Source organism: Canis lupus, chromosome 4 (genome assembly GCF_011100685.1).
Source record: "Canis lupus familiaris isolate Mischka breed German Shepherd chromosome 4, alternate assembly UU_Cfam_GSD_1.0, whole genome shotgun sequence".
In the NCBI taxonomy this organism is placed as follows: domain Eukaryota; kingdom Metazoa; phylum Chordata; class Mammalia; order Carnivora; family Canidae; genus Canis; species Canis lupus.
This window is the reverse complement of record NC_049225.1, coordinates 52,250,641-52,265,559: the sequence shown is the minus strand read 5'-3', so window position 1 is coordinate 52,265,559 and position 14,919 is coordinate 52,250,641. Positions and strand designations below refer to the sequence as shown.

The window sequence follows — 14,919 nt, the reverse complement described above, 5'->3', positions numbered from 1 at the left end:
CGGATGGAGATTCTGTTTTCTCCTTGCTAAAATAGAAGTGATTTGCAGGCTTTCCCTATGGAATCCAGTTTGACTCTCCCCAGAGCTAAACACAGGCACACTAACCCCAAAGGGAGGAGGCGGGGCTCGCGCCTCGCAGGCCGGCCCCTTCATTTGCATAACGTCATCCTTCCGCCTCGCTGCAGCCAATCGGGGCGCAAAGAGCCGGCTGGCTCGCGGCGCCGGGCCACGCTCCCTCATTACCATCCCTCTCCGGGTGGCGCAGGGGAGCTAGCCAAAGTTCCTCGCAAAGTGGCGAGCGCAGGATCGCTGAGCGCCGGCGTCTGTGCTGGGGCAGAGCTGGGCTGAGTCGGGCAGAGCCGGGCTGGAGAGGGGAAACAGACGCAAGGGAAGGGCGATATTTCTCTCGGGGATCTGAGCTGGGGTCTGCATCCTGGTCGTTGCGGTCCGAGTAGCATCCTCGCCACGCCCTGAGCGCGCTCGCGGTGCGCTGGCTGCGCCCTCCCGGGGCTGAGGCTGCGTCCTGCTCCGCTGGTCTGGGACGTCGGGGGCAAAAGTGGAGGAGACGGGAGAGCTCGGGCAGAAAAAGCAGGACGCGCGTCCCAGGTGCCCACCTCTTCGCTTTGAGGAGGGGGTGGTGGGGTGGAAAAATGGGTGCTCGATGTCGGGGCGGGAGATCGCGGAGGGCGCTTGTCTCCACGCCGGGAGAGGTGGGTGGACCCTGGGCCCCGGCAAGCGAGGCTCTGTGGGTGCCCCCAGAGAGTAGGGGGACCCCCGACTCTGCCCGTAGCTTGGCTTAGGAAATGGTTCTCGCTCAGACGCTAGCCTCGAGCCCGCGGTATTAGGCATTATCCTCAACAAGCTCACTTATCTCGAGTAATCTCCGGGATATGTAAACGGTGGACTGAATGCTGTCACTCGAGTTGTATCAGGAGGCGTCTTAAAATTTATTCAGATTCAACTCCCAACCCCTCCCCCCTCCCCCCCTACCCCAAAATGGTTTTTTTTTTTCTTTTGAATAACTACCAAAGCAACAACGTCTCAGATTAGTTGGTTATTTGTTGTAGGATTTCTCTGTTCCTCATCCTTTGTGTTAAAATGGGGGACTTGAACACCCCTCCCCAACTTCTACTCCTGCCAGTTGTCCAGAAAGAGAGAGATTGAGTTAAGAAGGTGGGGAGTGGGGATAGGAGAGAAAGAGGGAGAAATAATTTCCTACCTCAGACCTTTCTGTATATATGCTTGTGGCTAGCAAACAAAATAGCTAGAAGTTTCTGGGTAATGTGCCCCATCATTTTTTAGCAGGTTGTAACCTCTAATAAGCACATGGTGAACTTCTGTTTCATTGCCCTCAAAGGAACTCCCTGTGACTGCAGCCAAATCTGCTAAGGACTCCTTGGGGGAAATTCTCTGCCAGAAATCCAGGTCCCCTTTCTGCTGGCCTTCCTTGGCCCTTTGATTTAGGAAGCTCATGGGGTCAGTGACGGAACAGTGCACATGCCCAAGTTGAATGGATGGAGACAGGCAAGAATTTCACTTTGTGCTCTTGGCAGAGCAGGAAAGTGAGAACCACTTCCTGATTCCTGTACCAGGAAAAAAAGACTATTTCAGGCTTGCGAGTACATGGCCACTGTGCTTAAACACTACTTTATCTTTGTGCATAAAGCCTGCCCAGCTCTCATACCATTTAATTTGGATCGCTAATGTACTGGGTACTGTGTCCCTGGTAATAATTAATAATTCATTTGATCTCCACCAAGACACTCCTGAAGAGATCTGTCTGCAACTATCAGGATCCCCATAGCGTCTACCAGAGTTCCTGGCACACAGCACGTGTTCAGGATGGTTATGTTGGTGGTGAGATTGGAAGGATTATAGGTTTGTGGGGAGGAGAAAGGGGGAGTTGGACCTTCTCCATCTCTATAGATTTTAAATGCATAATTGAAACTGGGCCTGCTGAAAACTTCCCAAAGCTCCAAGCTTAACCCCCAAGGCCCAGAGTCCCCAGAGCCAATCCCTATCCCTGCCTGGACCATCCCCTGCCTTCTCTGAGGGGATCCTTCAGGAAAGGGGAACCAGGAAGCAGAGGGTACCCTTCCATCAATGAGCCCCAGATAGCCATAGCAAAAGACTCAAGCCTCCCTCTCCTTAATTGCCTGAGCCTCCATTTTACCTGCCAGTGATCTATATTCAGGACTCCAAGTTGAGTCTAGTGACTACATACCCCAGTGATGGGCAACACACACTATGGTGGGGGTCAGATCACCGCCAAAGGGGAGCAGCAAAGGTGCCAGAGAAAGGAGAGACACAGCCACTGTGAGGATCAAGATCAGTGTGAAGCATACAATAGATGGATTTCTAGGGGGGTCGGACAGAATTAAGGAGCACTCTGCACTCAGTGATGTGTTTGTTGAGGGGCCTGTTCCAAAACAGAAATTGGCCAGGAGAAAGAAGACTTCAGCAGCCTGATTCCTGCCCTCCCCCCCCCCCCCCCCCCCCGTAGGTAACCTCCAGAAACTAAATAAGAGGGCGGCAATCTCCACATCTCCCTGGCCCTAGAAGGAGGGAAAAACAAAAGAGGGCAGGAATATTCTGATCACACTGATTCCTTTCGGCCTTGTAGAAGCAGCAGATACCTCAACCTGGGATAGTGAGCAACTGTCATTTAATCAGCCAGAGTGTATTCAGAGCTTTTCTTCTGGGTGTCCTAGTGCTTTGAACCTGGCTTTCTCACCCAGTAATAGATGTTTAAGTAGGTGGGAAGCTAACAAGAAGCTAGAAAAGACTGAGAGGGTGATAGAAAACTGGGAACAACACCCCGGCCAGCAGAGTAGTAAGTTTTTGTGGATTTCTGCTGGTGAATATTGAATAGCAATTGCAACTTTAAACTTTGAAAAACTGCCTAAACACTTGTTCATCTTCCCTCATGTGAGCTTAGCATCACCTCCAGAAGGCCAAGCAGGTGTGTGGAGGGGTAGTGTGAAGTTACACTGAGACCGACTTCATCTTTTCAGTTTTTCATCCTCACTTCTCCTGTAAAGAAAAATACTGTACTCTAGCACTGGCCAGCCTTTGCAGAATACCTGTGCTATGACTTGAGAGTGGCTTATAACAGTAATCCCCAAATCCTGCTCATCAGCCTAATCTGATGAGGGGAATGCAGATTTCCAGGCCTTGTCCAGATCTGCAGAATTAGGGAGGGGAAAAAATCATGGGGGTGGGGGGAACCAGTGCATAAGAAAAATGTACAGCAAGATGCATTTTTATGTGGAGGAAGCGATTGGAAAGGCTTGATATTTCCTCTGGAGTTAAGCGTCCCGCTGAGCTTCTCAGGGTTTCTTCCGAAGGGAGGGCTGGCGCCCACCCCCTCCGTCTCCATTGCGCCAAACAGTAGGCAGGCCCCGCAGGCCCCAGGGTCTCCCCGCGCAGGAGGAAGCTCAGACCCGGCGGCAAGACCCCTCCTCCACCTCGAACTTTGGAAGCTTCTCACTCTCGGCTGTCCCAAGCCTCAGAAGTCTGGGGAAAGCATTCCGTTTCCCGGAGGGCATCAGTTGCTCCAGTAACTTCCCGGAGGTGCAGGTGGGAACACACGCGTGCCCGTTCCCCCCTCCCGACCCCCCCCCCCCAAAAAAAAAAAAAAACAGAGTAGAAAGGAGATAAATAGCGCCGAGCTAGAACTAGCGGGACGTCCCGGGGAAAGAGGGAATCTTCTCGGCTCGCCCGCCCCCAGGAGGCCAGACTCGGGACCTGTCGCTTAGAAAATCCCCTCCGTCTGTTTTCCTTACGAAGACGCGCCCCCAGAAGGGCCGCCTGCCCCGGGAAATGCCCCCCTTCCCCCGGCGGCTAATCAGAGTCGGCTTAGAGGGAGACGGAAGACAAGACCCCTCCTTCGGGGCTGGGGAGAAGGGGAAGGGAAAGATGGGGCGACGGAGGCCAGAGGCTGCAGTTCCACCGCGTGCGGCCGCCCTGAAGGCGTGGGCTGGCGGCCTGGGCTCGCGGCCGCGGGGGTGGGCAGGGGCCAAAGCGCGGGCGGCCCGAGGGCAAGGCGCGGGGTGGTGGCGCCGCGGGTCCCTGGGAAATGGAGGAGCTGAGCGGGGCGCAGCCTGCAGGGCTCCCGAGGCGCAGCCGGAGGCCGACCGGAGTGGCCCCGCCACCCGCGCGCGGAACCTGCCGCTACCCTCGGAGACCTTTCCCTGCTGCCCTGGGAGAGCGGCGGAGAGCAGCAGGCCGCGGTGCCACCGGCCATCCGTCTGTCCTGCCTCCAGGCCCCCGGCCTTCGCCGGCGAGCCGCAGAGGGGGAAGGGGCATTCCCGCGGACCCCGATTCCTCTTACAGACCCCCCCGTGCTGCAGAGGCGGCCGGGCTTGCTCGCCCAGCCAGACGGACAGCTCCAGTCCCCGGGAGCCCGCGTCTCCCCACGAGTGCAGACAGGGAAACTGAGCCTAGAGAGGAACAAAGACACCCACGGACGGCTAGGACAAGGGTTTGGGGCGAGAAGCTCGAACAAATCTTTCCCGGATCCAGCCTGCGGACTCTCTCGGGTTTCCCCTGGGGCGGTCCCCAGATAATAATAGATAACATTTGTTGAAGGCTTTACGGGCATAAACTCACTGAATTCCCACAAGACAAAGAAGGCAGGTAAGATCCCACCCCCACCCCCCATTTTACAGGTGAGGAAACTGACGTCTCATGTTTGAAAAGAAACCACCTGTCCAGCCTCACTGCAAATAAAGACGCCGAGCCCAGATTTCCCCAGTCTGTGCCCTTGGCCTAGGATCCAAACCAGCCACCCAGCCGCGGTGGCACTTTATCTCTGGAGTTTGCCCTGGTGCGCCCTTGCCCCCCCCCCGCCCCCCGCCAACCCCGCCCCGCCTCCAGGGCAGATCTCCACGGCCCTCGAGCCCCCGGGTAACCCGCATGACAAAGGAGCTTGGGCGCTGGTTGCTTTCCGAGGGCAGGCAGCCGAAGGGACGGAGGAGGGGAAACCTGTCCTGAAAAGTTCCAGTGCTACCCTGGGAGCGCATCCCCTCGGGCAGACACCCGCACGCGTGTCTCCGGGCAGTCCCAGACAGGGCACACCAGGGTGCTGCTAACCCCAGCCCTGGCCCTGCCGCGAGCGCTATGTGACCTCCAGTCAGCCGCTTCTCCCAGTCCCAGCTGACGTCTTAGAGCTCCTGGCGCCTGCAGAGTCGTCTAATTCCTCCTGACTAAACAAGACTTTTCGGGGATGCCTGCGACGCCCATCAGAGGGCAAAGATCTGTACACCCGCGAATGCGCTTTAATAGAGGAAGACCATGTGGCCTTAGCCTGACCGTAGACAGCGAAAAACTAAAATTATACTGAGCCGGGGAGTACAGTGGGGGACACCGCGGGAAAGGGTCTCCTAATCCCAGGCTATCCTGGGGCGCGCCCCATACCCCGCCCTTGGCCCTTCCCCCACCAACCTCCTACCGTCTCGCTTGGAGTAGGATCAGCGAAGGGCCCCCGCCCCTGCTGCGGAAAGGGGGCCCAGGAATCGAGAAGGGAGCAACCGGATTGTTTAGAAATTAGCATCTCTTCAGTAGTGCAGACTCAAAAAGAAGAAACTGAGGCCTGCGAGGTTTTGGCGGAGGGAGGGAGACGCAGGCCTACTTGCTCCCGGAAGGTAGGATAAGGAAAGGGAAGTTTAGCAGAGGAGCTCGAGATGCCCGGGTCACAGAAAGTTCGCACTTGCATGTTCTCTGAAGCACACTCCATTAGTTATTTACTCACCGTTCGACCCTTCGAGGTCTTTGTCGGCCGTCGAGATGCGAGATGAGGGTGATGTGAGCGTGCAACTTTGTATAAAGAGTGGCTGCATATTTGTGGGCCTGGGTAGTGCGAGTGTGCCAGGGAGAGCGCGCACTTGGTCGAGCAGGATTGTTGCACGCAAGCGTGAGTACACGTGAGCCTGTGTAGAGTGGGTGCATGTGTTACGTGGAGACGTGTGTCATACATGTGAGTGGGTGTGCGTGTCGAGGAACACTATGTGTGCAGGAGCATCGTACACTTTTGTGCGAGCCTGAGCTCACACGTGGTTCGTTTGTCCATGTGTGCATGTGAAACCTAGCCAAGAAGTCCCCAAAATCTCAGGTCCCGTGAGAGGAAAGGAAAGGCGCAGGCAGGTGTGCGGACCGGGCTCCCCAAGGCGGGAGGCGACACTGCTGCTCCTTGCGCCTGCGGGGAGCGGGGAGCCTTCCACGGGGCGCGCCCGGCGCGGAGGGTGAGCGCCCGGCCCGGCTGCGGGCTGGAGAGGCCGGTTCCCACCCGGGCGCGCCAATTACCGGGACCGCGCTCGCAGGGGTCCCTGCTGGGCAGCTCCCAGCTCCTAATTGTTCCTCGCGGACAGTTTCTGATTATTGATGCCGTGTGTCCCGAAAGAGACCGCTTCCGGGTTATTTGCTTATGTTTGTATCATCTCCATCACCGTCACGACTTGGTGGCTGATGAAGATGGTGCCACAGCCACCGACACAGCCCTCCCCGCCTCTCGGAGGCCGCCCGCGCGCCGCCGAGTCCTCCCTTACATGGAGCCACAGCGCCACCTCGCGATCCCCAGCCTCCCTCCCGTCGCTGCCTCCCGGGGCAGAGCCTTTCCCGGCGCAGCCCCCCCAGATTCCCAGTACCGGTTGGTTTTCCATTCGCTCTCGCCGCTCCTCTTTCCCCCGCACTGGAACGTTCCACTCCGCTGGAGCCCTGAGATTCCGCAAACACACCTCGCTGAGCGCGTCCGGACACGACCAGAATGCCCACCCCCCGGTCCACCTGGAGAAATTCTGCTGTCTCTAAAAGCACGAGCCCAAAGTTCACTTCCTTCACGAAACCTTTGCAAACCCGGCCTGTGCAGTCATTCGTGCCGGTCCCTGATTTCTCTGGTGCTCTTATCACATTGGACAGGAAATCTTGTTCAAGTATCTCTTTCCCCTCCCTGATCAGGGAGCTCACCTACAGTATTTTCTGCGTCTTAGCAACGATAATAACAATAAAACCTGGTGTTAACGAATGCACTAAGGATGCTCTAAGGAGCATCTCATGAATGCAATGTGCTATGCCACCCACTTTACTCATTATCTCGCTTAATTTTCCCAGCATAACTGTGGAGTAAACATCAATATAAATTCCCCAGTTTCCAGATGAGGCTAGACCGTTCCTGTCTAAGGTTGCTTTGCAGAGCCCAACCCAAGTCTGCCTGTCTGATATGTCTTAATCTCTCTCTCTCTCTCTTTTTTTAACCTCTATGCCTTGCAGACTTACTCGGCTTTATAGCCACAGGCTTTAAGACAGGACCAGGCACAGAGTGGGCATTGATATATTTACGAATAAGTGTACCACGGCCAATATAATTTTTTTTCTTCTCCAGGAGAGTTGAGCTAGAAAAACACTGCACTTATCAGATACCTTGATTGAAATGGTACCACAATGATTTATCCCAAAAAGGTATTCCACTACTAATGAGCTAGATAACCTTGGTCAAGTCACTTCATCCTCAATTTCCTCATTTTTAGAAATATGTTTAGCTGTATTAAATGAGGAAAAAACGGGAGGTATTTTATATAAGCCCTAGTACTGTAATCAATACTCAGTAAAAGTTGGCTATTCATATATTTATTAAGGATAGTTTTAAAAACTGAAGTGCAGAACACAAAATTAACTTACCTCTAGTCACACAGAATTCACCATACCTCTGCATAAAATTATCTCACTATTATATCTTCATTTTCATCTTGGACATAAAGTATGTAATAAAATATGTTTAGTTTATTGTGGTTGGGGTGTTAATGTTAACCCTGCTCTGTTATAAAATTTTAAGGGGCAGGGGGGAAAGATATAATTAAACAGTAAATCAGCAGGCTTTGACTCTCACCCTTTCCTCCTGCTTTGTAGCTTTTTACCAAGAAAGATTTAAAGAAACACTATAAAAGTGCTTATTATTCTGGAAAGTACAAAACTCTATTTTTTAATTTAGGGGACATTCTGAGCTGGTTTGAGTTTTCCCCACTTGAAACACTTTGCTGCTAGTAATACACTAAAGGTTTAAAAATATGTATCTAAGCAAATGATTGTACCCAAATAAAAAACAAATGAGGGTTGTTTCAACATATTCCAGACATTAGATGTTTCCCAAAAAGGCTGTTTTAGAGGTTTGGGGTTTCTTTCTAAAATGATTCATTAAATAATTACCACTATCAGCAGTTTAAGTGAAAATGAACTTTTCTGTCTGGTCAGGTTATAACTTTCTTACTAACAAATTATTTTAGAAAGACTATTAACCAGTATAGTTATCTTATAAATAAGCAAAAAGAGTCTGATAAAATCCACAAAAGGCATAAATGTGTCTCCCCATGTCACTGACCCACAATGCATTTCCAGAAACTTTATCCCAACCCCAATTTATTTTAGTTCATTTGTACCTGCTTCCCATTCTATGCAATACTCTTTTCTGCAGATGAAGAAATGAATTCAGGAAGCTTCACCTGCAGCAAATTAATGTGTTGAGATTTTATTGTACAGCTGACAGATATTTTATTACCCTTGATTGGGGATTTGAGTCATATTGACAGCGAGACACTGTTTCCCACAGTTTGGGGAGGGGGCCGTGTCTGTTCTGTTTTCTTTTCTTCTTTATTTTTAATATGGTAGCCACTAGAGATGCTCACCAAAATTATGGCTTTCCTTCTTCCAGGTGCATAGTGAGAGTAGAGTATTCTGATTCTTCTGCATTTAGAAGAATATTAAATACTAAACCTGGTTTGTTTTGATAAATGAGGAGGCATCAGTCATATGTGTTATTTAGAGGTAAAAGCTTTAAGAACCAATGTGCAATTCACCCAATCCCCTTCCCCTTGCCATGGTTGCAGGCATATGGAGTTTCCTTCAGCCTGCCACTCTTTGCAAAGATAACATGGAGTAGAACCCCTCTAGCCCACAGTGAACACTTAACATGAATGTGAAATAATCTTTTGTAAGTCCCAGAGATTTTTTTTTTTTTATGGCAGCATAACTGAGCCTTTCCTGACTAATATGCCTAGGAAGGTAACTCATCTTTTTTCTTCTCTTTTCTTTTCTTTTCTTTTCTTTTCTTTTCTTTCTTTCTTTCTTTCTTCTTTCTTTCTTTCTTTCTTTCTTTCTTTCTTTCTTTCTTTCTTTCTTTCTTTCTTTCTTTCTTTCTTTCTCTTGACAATGTTAAAATTCTTCTCCTAGAGTGAAAGACTTCCATATCTAATTAAATAATCAGATAATGCAATTTATTCAACTAGAAGCCTATATCTCACTTTCTTATGTAATTCACACATTTCCTGTGGGTCAAAACATCATGTAGAAAACTCTGAAATGGGGGGATCCCTGGGTGGCGCAGTGGTTTGGCGCCTGCCTTTGGCCCAGGGCGCGATCCTGGAGACCCGGGATCGAATCCCACATCGGGCTCCCGGTGCATGGAGCCTGCTTCTCCCTCTGCCTGTGTCTCTGCCTCTCTCTCTCTCTCTCTGTGACTATCATAAATAAATAAAAATTAAAAAAAAAAAAAAGAAAAAAAAAAAAAAGAAAACTCTGAAATGGGGAAGACAACTGAATTTTAGAAGTACTGAAAAGGAATCTCAGAATCATTGCTGGACCTCCCCAGGAATTTCCAGGGGGCCCTTTGCCGGCCTGCAGATACACAGTGAAGGGTAGGCCATAAGCTCTGATTTGAAGAAATTTTATTAGCAATTGTATGAGCGGACAGAGAAACATCTGTTCCTTCGGTGTGTTCATTTCCATAACTTCAGGATGATGAAAGTGAAAAATATTTGGCTAATCAACTTATATTTCAGGAACATGACCTAGGGAAAGTTATTTCACTTTTTTAGACCATAATTTCTTCAACTGGAAAATAAAAGTGTGAGGCATGATTATGTTCAGGATGCCATCCTGTTCTACTAAGCTGGAATTCTGAGATATTCAGGTGATATCGGTTTCAGGAGTTGATGCTACAGTATAAGAATTGTCTTGTGTTTCTATCCTCAGCACTATTTTGTCAGACATTAAAATTTTTTTTTCATGCTGATGCTAACTTAACTGTTTCTTGGGCAAGATAGATAGTGCTTTTTTTCTTCAACCTCAATTTTGTAGAAAAGTGGGCCATATAGATTTGAGGCCATGTAAAATGCTTTGTCACTTTCCAGCTAAGAGGGAAAATTTACTTTTATTCGAGAATTATTCTTTTCAGTTTTCATTATCTGACCTAAGGAAATTTCTTGTGAATTTTCAGGAAACTTGTGTGATAAAATATTGATTGTGTGGCAAGTGCTATAGGGTGAAATCATTACTATCTGTTCCTTATCCTTAGTGTGGCATGACTGATTGCCAGAAACAATACTGTTACCTTCATTTGGATAATAATTTACAGCTGACAAAGAGGTTTCACATCAGTTATTGCTTTGATTCCTCTCAAGGAACCATGCAACTGACATTTCTCCCCCATTTCACCAAGGAGGAGCTGAGGTTTAGATTTGCCCATGCCATGTGGCTCACCAGCAGCAAAGCTTGGCTATAGCCCAGGAGCCACATTGCCTATGAAATTAAGAAAGCAGTCTGCAACTTTACTGGGGAATAGAGAGGGTTGAAACCAGGCCACAGGGCACTCCTTTACAGAAGATGCAGACATTGTTTCTGTCAACCAATTCCTGATTTCTCTCTTCTCTGGGCACCCAGAAAGATTGTAGTCCTCTCCTTGAAGGTAGGTGTGATCACCTGACTTACTTGAGCCACAGCATTTACTTAAAGGTGAGAGAACCGCCCCCAGAGGACTCGCTCTGCTAAACAGAGGGTTTCTGAGGGTAGCTCCATCAGTTTGGGTCCTGCTGTCATGACCACAATGAACAGAATTCCTTAGCAATATGCAATAGATTTAATGTAAATAAATGGTTAAGCCACTAGGACTTGGGGCATGTTTGTTATTGCAGCTTTACATAGTCTGTCCTGACTGGTACAGTTTCCTAATTCAAATTTAAATATTTTGTAAAAGAGAGCTATCTCTCATGGGTGGACTCTTATAAATTTGAGTTATATGCAATTAACTTTTAGAATGAAAATACCTTCTGGATCTCTCATGTTTTTATTTAAATTAATTTTACTATCTTACAGAAGCACAGGTATAAAACTACGGACACATTCTTTATGCAGATAACATTTGAACAACTGTGAAATCAAATTACAAAGTTAATGAAAAAGAAAAACTGCACAAAACCAAAGATTTATAAATGAAAACTATAAAACGCTGGATAACATTTTGTAGAAACTAAATTGCCACTTAAATATCAACATGGTTCTGAGTTTGGTAAAATAGGTTCTTTTGAAAATGGCCTGTCTACATAATTATGCCCTGTGTAATGTCTCAATTCTTCTACCACTTTTCTATTTTTCTGTAAACTACCTCAAAGCGTTCCTGAATTCATATGTATAAGAAAAGCTTAAAGGAGTCATTTCAGTATCAAATCCACCTCTGTTCCTTTAAATAAAAAAAAAAAGATTTTATTTATTTATTCATGAGAGAAACACAGAGAGAGGCAGAGATATAGGCAGAGGGAGAAGCAGGCTCCATGCAGGGAGCCAGATGTGGGACTCGATCCCCGGACTTTGGGATCACACCCCAGGAGTCCTGATCTGTCCCTTTTTTTTCCAGCCTATGACAGTTAGGAATCACTGTTGGCACCAATAAGCACAAACTAAAATTTGAGCTTGGAAATTTAGAGTCAGGGATGCCTGGGTGGCTTAGCGGTTGAGCGTTTGCCTTCTGCTCAGGATGTGATCCCGGAGTTCTGGGATCAAATCCTGTATCAGAACCTGTGCATGGAGTCTGCTTCTCTCTCTGCCTATGTCTCTGCCTCTCTCTGTATCTCTCATGATAATAAATAAAATCTTTTAAAAAAAAAAAAGAAAGAAATTTAGAGTCAGCACTCAGTTTTAAGGTAATTATTCAGGTAAGTCTGGTGGTGCTTAATTTTTTAAATAACTTATTTGTAATGACTTAGCTGAACTTAACAGTTCTTTTGAAGAACAAAGAGGACAGAGTGAATGGAAGACTCTAGAGCAGTACCATTCTGTGCAGAATTGCTGTGTGTTTTCCTTCAGGGCCACCATTAGACCTCATTTCTCAGCTTCCCTAGCAGCCACTATGGCTATATGGCTGAGTTCTGGCCAAAAACACGTAGGTGGGATTGATGGAAGTCATTTCCATAGTTCATAAAAACCTCCCACATAGTCTTTCATGCCTCTTCCTCCTACTTCTGTGAGCTGAATCAGAAAATCCAACACAAGAGTCCAATGCTCTAGAGCAAGGCTCAGCAAATGTTTTCTGTAAAGGTCCTGATAGGCAATATTTTATGATTCATGAGCCATAGAATCCCTGTTGCAAGTACTTCACTCTGCCATCTTAGAGTGAAAGCAGCTACAAAGCACAGGTTATGCATGATCAATGAATATGGCTGTGTTCCCATACAACTTTATTTACAAAAAAATAAAATAAAAAAGGTTTACCAAAACTTTAGATCAAATTTGGTCCATGAGCCATAGTTGGCTGACCCTACTCTAGAATATGTCAGGATCACAAGGTAGAAGGAATCTGGTCCTTAAGTGACTGCATGGGGTAATAAACTTTATTCAAGCAAGAAATAAACTTCTATTATGAAAAGTCATTGAGATTTAAGGGTATTTCAGCATTAACTGAGTCCTCCGATACTGCTGGAGTATTCAACTTCATGTGACCTCAGGTTGACCTATCAGTTGCCCCTACGCAATCAGAAGCTCCTCATCCTCATCCTCTCCTGTGCTTCGACTGTACATTTTGCCCAACATTCCCTCAATGGGAACTGTTTTCAAGGATGCAGTCTTAAGACAACAATGTGCTGTTGAGACCGTCTGGACTGTGTATGTGACTGAACCCAATTAAGGCCTCTGTATAAGCTTTTAAGGCTCAGGTGGGTGGATGCAGAGATTTACTTGTCTTGTGAGCTCCCCAGACGAGCCTCATATGGAAGTTCCCTTGCTTATGAAACCTGCCACCTAGCAATCCAAGAGTGCTACCACCTACCAAGAGTGGTTTACCACTTTCTTCGGCTTCTCCTCACCTTCCATGCACCAGACCCAGTGCCAGATTTCACTCTAGACCAACAGATATAATACCCCATCACACAGATGGCTTTCTATAAATAATAGATTTCCTCTTCATCCCCACATTCCTTTGAGAACACACTTACTCATTTGTCATAGAACCTTCCCAATACGTGAGTGAGATAAATAAAATGCCATCAGATAATCGTCTGCTTGGAGCATGCATATCATGCAATCTATGAGATTCCAAGTTGTCACTGTCACCTCTCTCCATCTCACCACCTAAATGTACCTAGATGCATATCTGAATTGTTTTGTGCCCCCTTCCAGTTAACCAGACACATTTGGGAGACAGTTTGCTTGGTTAATAGGTTTGCTTTCTGAGAACAATTTGCTCCCGCTTACATTAAGTCTCTGGAACATGTTGCAAAGTCATCTTTGGGTTTTTGCTCAGCTACTATGTAATGGCACTCTATGCTGGTCACCTACAAACCTGCAGCTTGGTATTTTTACTCCTAATTTATAATCAGGGAGCCTGAGACTCAGAGGGGTTAAAAAACTTTTCCAAAATCATATGTTGGAAATATCCTATATCTAGGCCTGCCTGAGTCCCAAACATCATGCTATCAAAAGTTGGATTCTGCAGCCTCTGGAATCTTATCCACCTTCCTTACTTGAAATGTATTTGTTGGGGAACAATTAACCTCAGGATGAGTAATTTGTCACCATTCTGTGTGCGTTTCAAATTTTCCCATTACACAAAGAAAATGAGAAAAATATGTCCTAGATAATACAGAGAAAAATGCTTCATTGTCTTAATTGCCTTTCTATTTCAATCAAGGAAGGCATTTAATTATTTCTGAACTATATTCAAAACTCTCTCTCAAGAATATGACTCTCCCCAGGTGAGTTAACCAAACCTGTGCAAAATATTTCTCTAGTCTGAATATTAATATCAAACATTTGTTGAGCATGTCTTATATGCCAATGACTGTTTGAATTCTCTCCATTTATGATCTCATTTATTCCTCACAGCAAATCTATGGAGTGGAAATAGTCATTATTCTCCACGAGCGAATGAAGAAACTGAGATACAGAGAAATTGGGGAGCTTGTCCAAGTTCCAAAGGCAGTAAGTGGTGAAGTCAATATTTGATCCTCAACCACCCTGGAGCTCACATTGCTCTCTTCACCATTCTGCTGTGCTGACTCTGAAGAGAAATATACTTTCCCCTCTGAGTATATGGGCAAAGCCAATGTGGAAAACTCAGGCAAGATGACTTGAGTCAGCTACTCAAGGGCCATTCAGAACCTCAAGTCTCTAGAATTTGAGGTGGATCATCTGAAAGCTATGGAGTCAAGACGGGTAGAATTTGTCTGGTTTCTTGCACAATCTGAAGCAAGAAGCCCTTGTCATTGCTAAACACCTCTGCCCGGGGCCCTGAAAATGCTCACGACATTCACTCTATCCCCTATGTCAACTTCATCACCGCTGATGTAAACCACAAGACGAGGAAACAACTTTTCTATGATATATACTTTATGGCCATTCTTCTTACCTCATTATTCTTAACTTCTCTTGTAAAAAATAAAGAACAATCAATTCAGTATTTGTTCTCTAAAATTGAATGGTATGAGCATGTGTGTTTTATAAGTAAGAAAAAGAAAATATTTTCTGGTGTACTGGACTGTACCCTTTGAAAAGCATACCTTATAAAACAGAATGGAGATTGGATTTTGAAATGTGTGGGCCACATCATTAGAAAGGCTGACACTATTGCTCCCAATTATTTGAACTTGACAATAGATAAGCTGA

The 14,919-nt window shown here is 47.0% G+C and overlaps 1 protein-coding gene and 1 long non-coding RNA gene across 8 annotated transcripts in view; one reads left to right on the top strand and one right to left on the bottom strand.

Annotated features, from left to right (window-relative positions):
• The window catches only part of EBF1 (EBF transcription factor 1), a 392,195-nt gene extending 386,203 nt beyond the window's left edge, over positions 1-5,992 (bottom strand). For all 7 annotated transcript variants that reach the window (XM_038534887.1, XM_038534891.1, XM_038534888.1 and 4 more), the window contains exon 1: positions 5,753-5,992. In XM_038534887.1, the coding sequence (XP_038390815.1) occupies positions 5,753-5,977 (225 nt within the window). In that variant the 5' untranslated portion in view covers positions 5,978-5,992. The remainder of the gene's footprint in view (positions 1-5,752) is intronic.
• On the top strand, positions 186-14,711 carry LOC111095570. The gene is made up of 2 exons (XR_005358359.1): positions 186-606; positions 14,140-14,711. It is a non-coding gene; the product is annotated as an uncharacterized LOC111095570 (long non-coding RNA).
• The last annotated feature ends 208 nt before the right edge of the window (positions 14,712-14,919 follow it).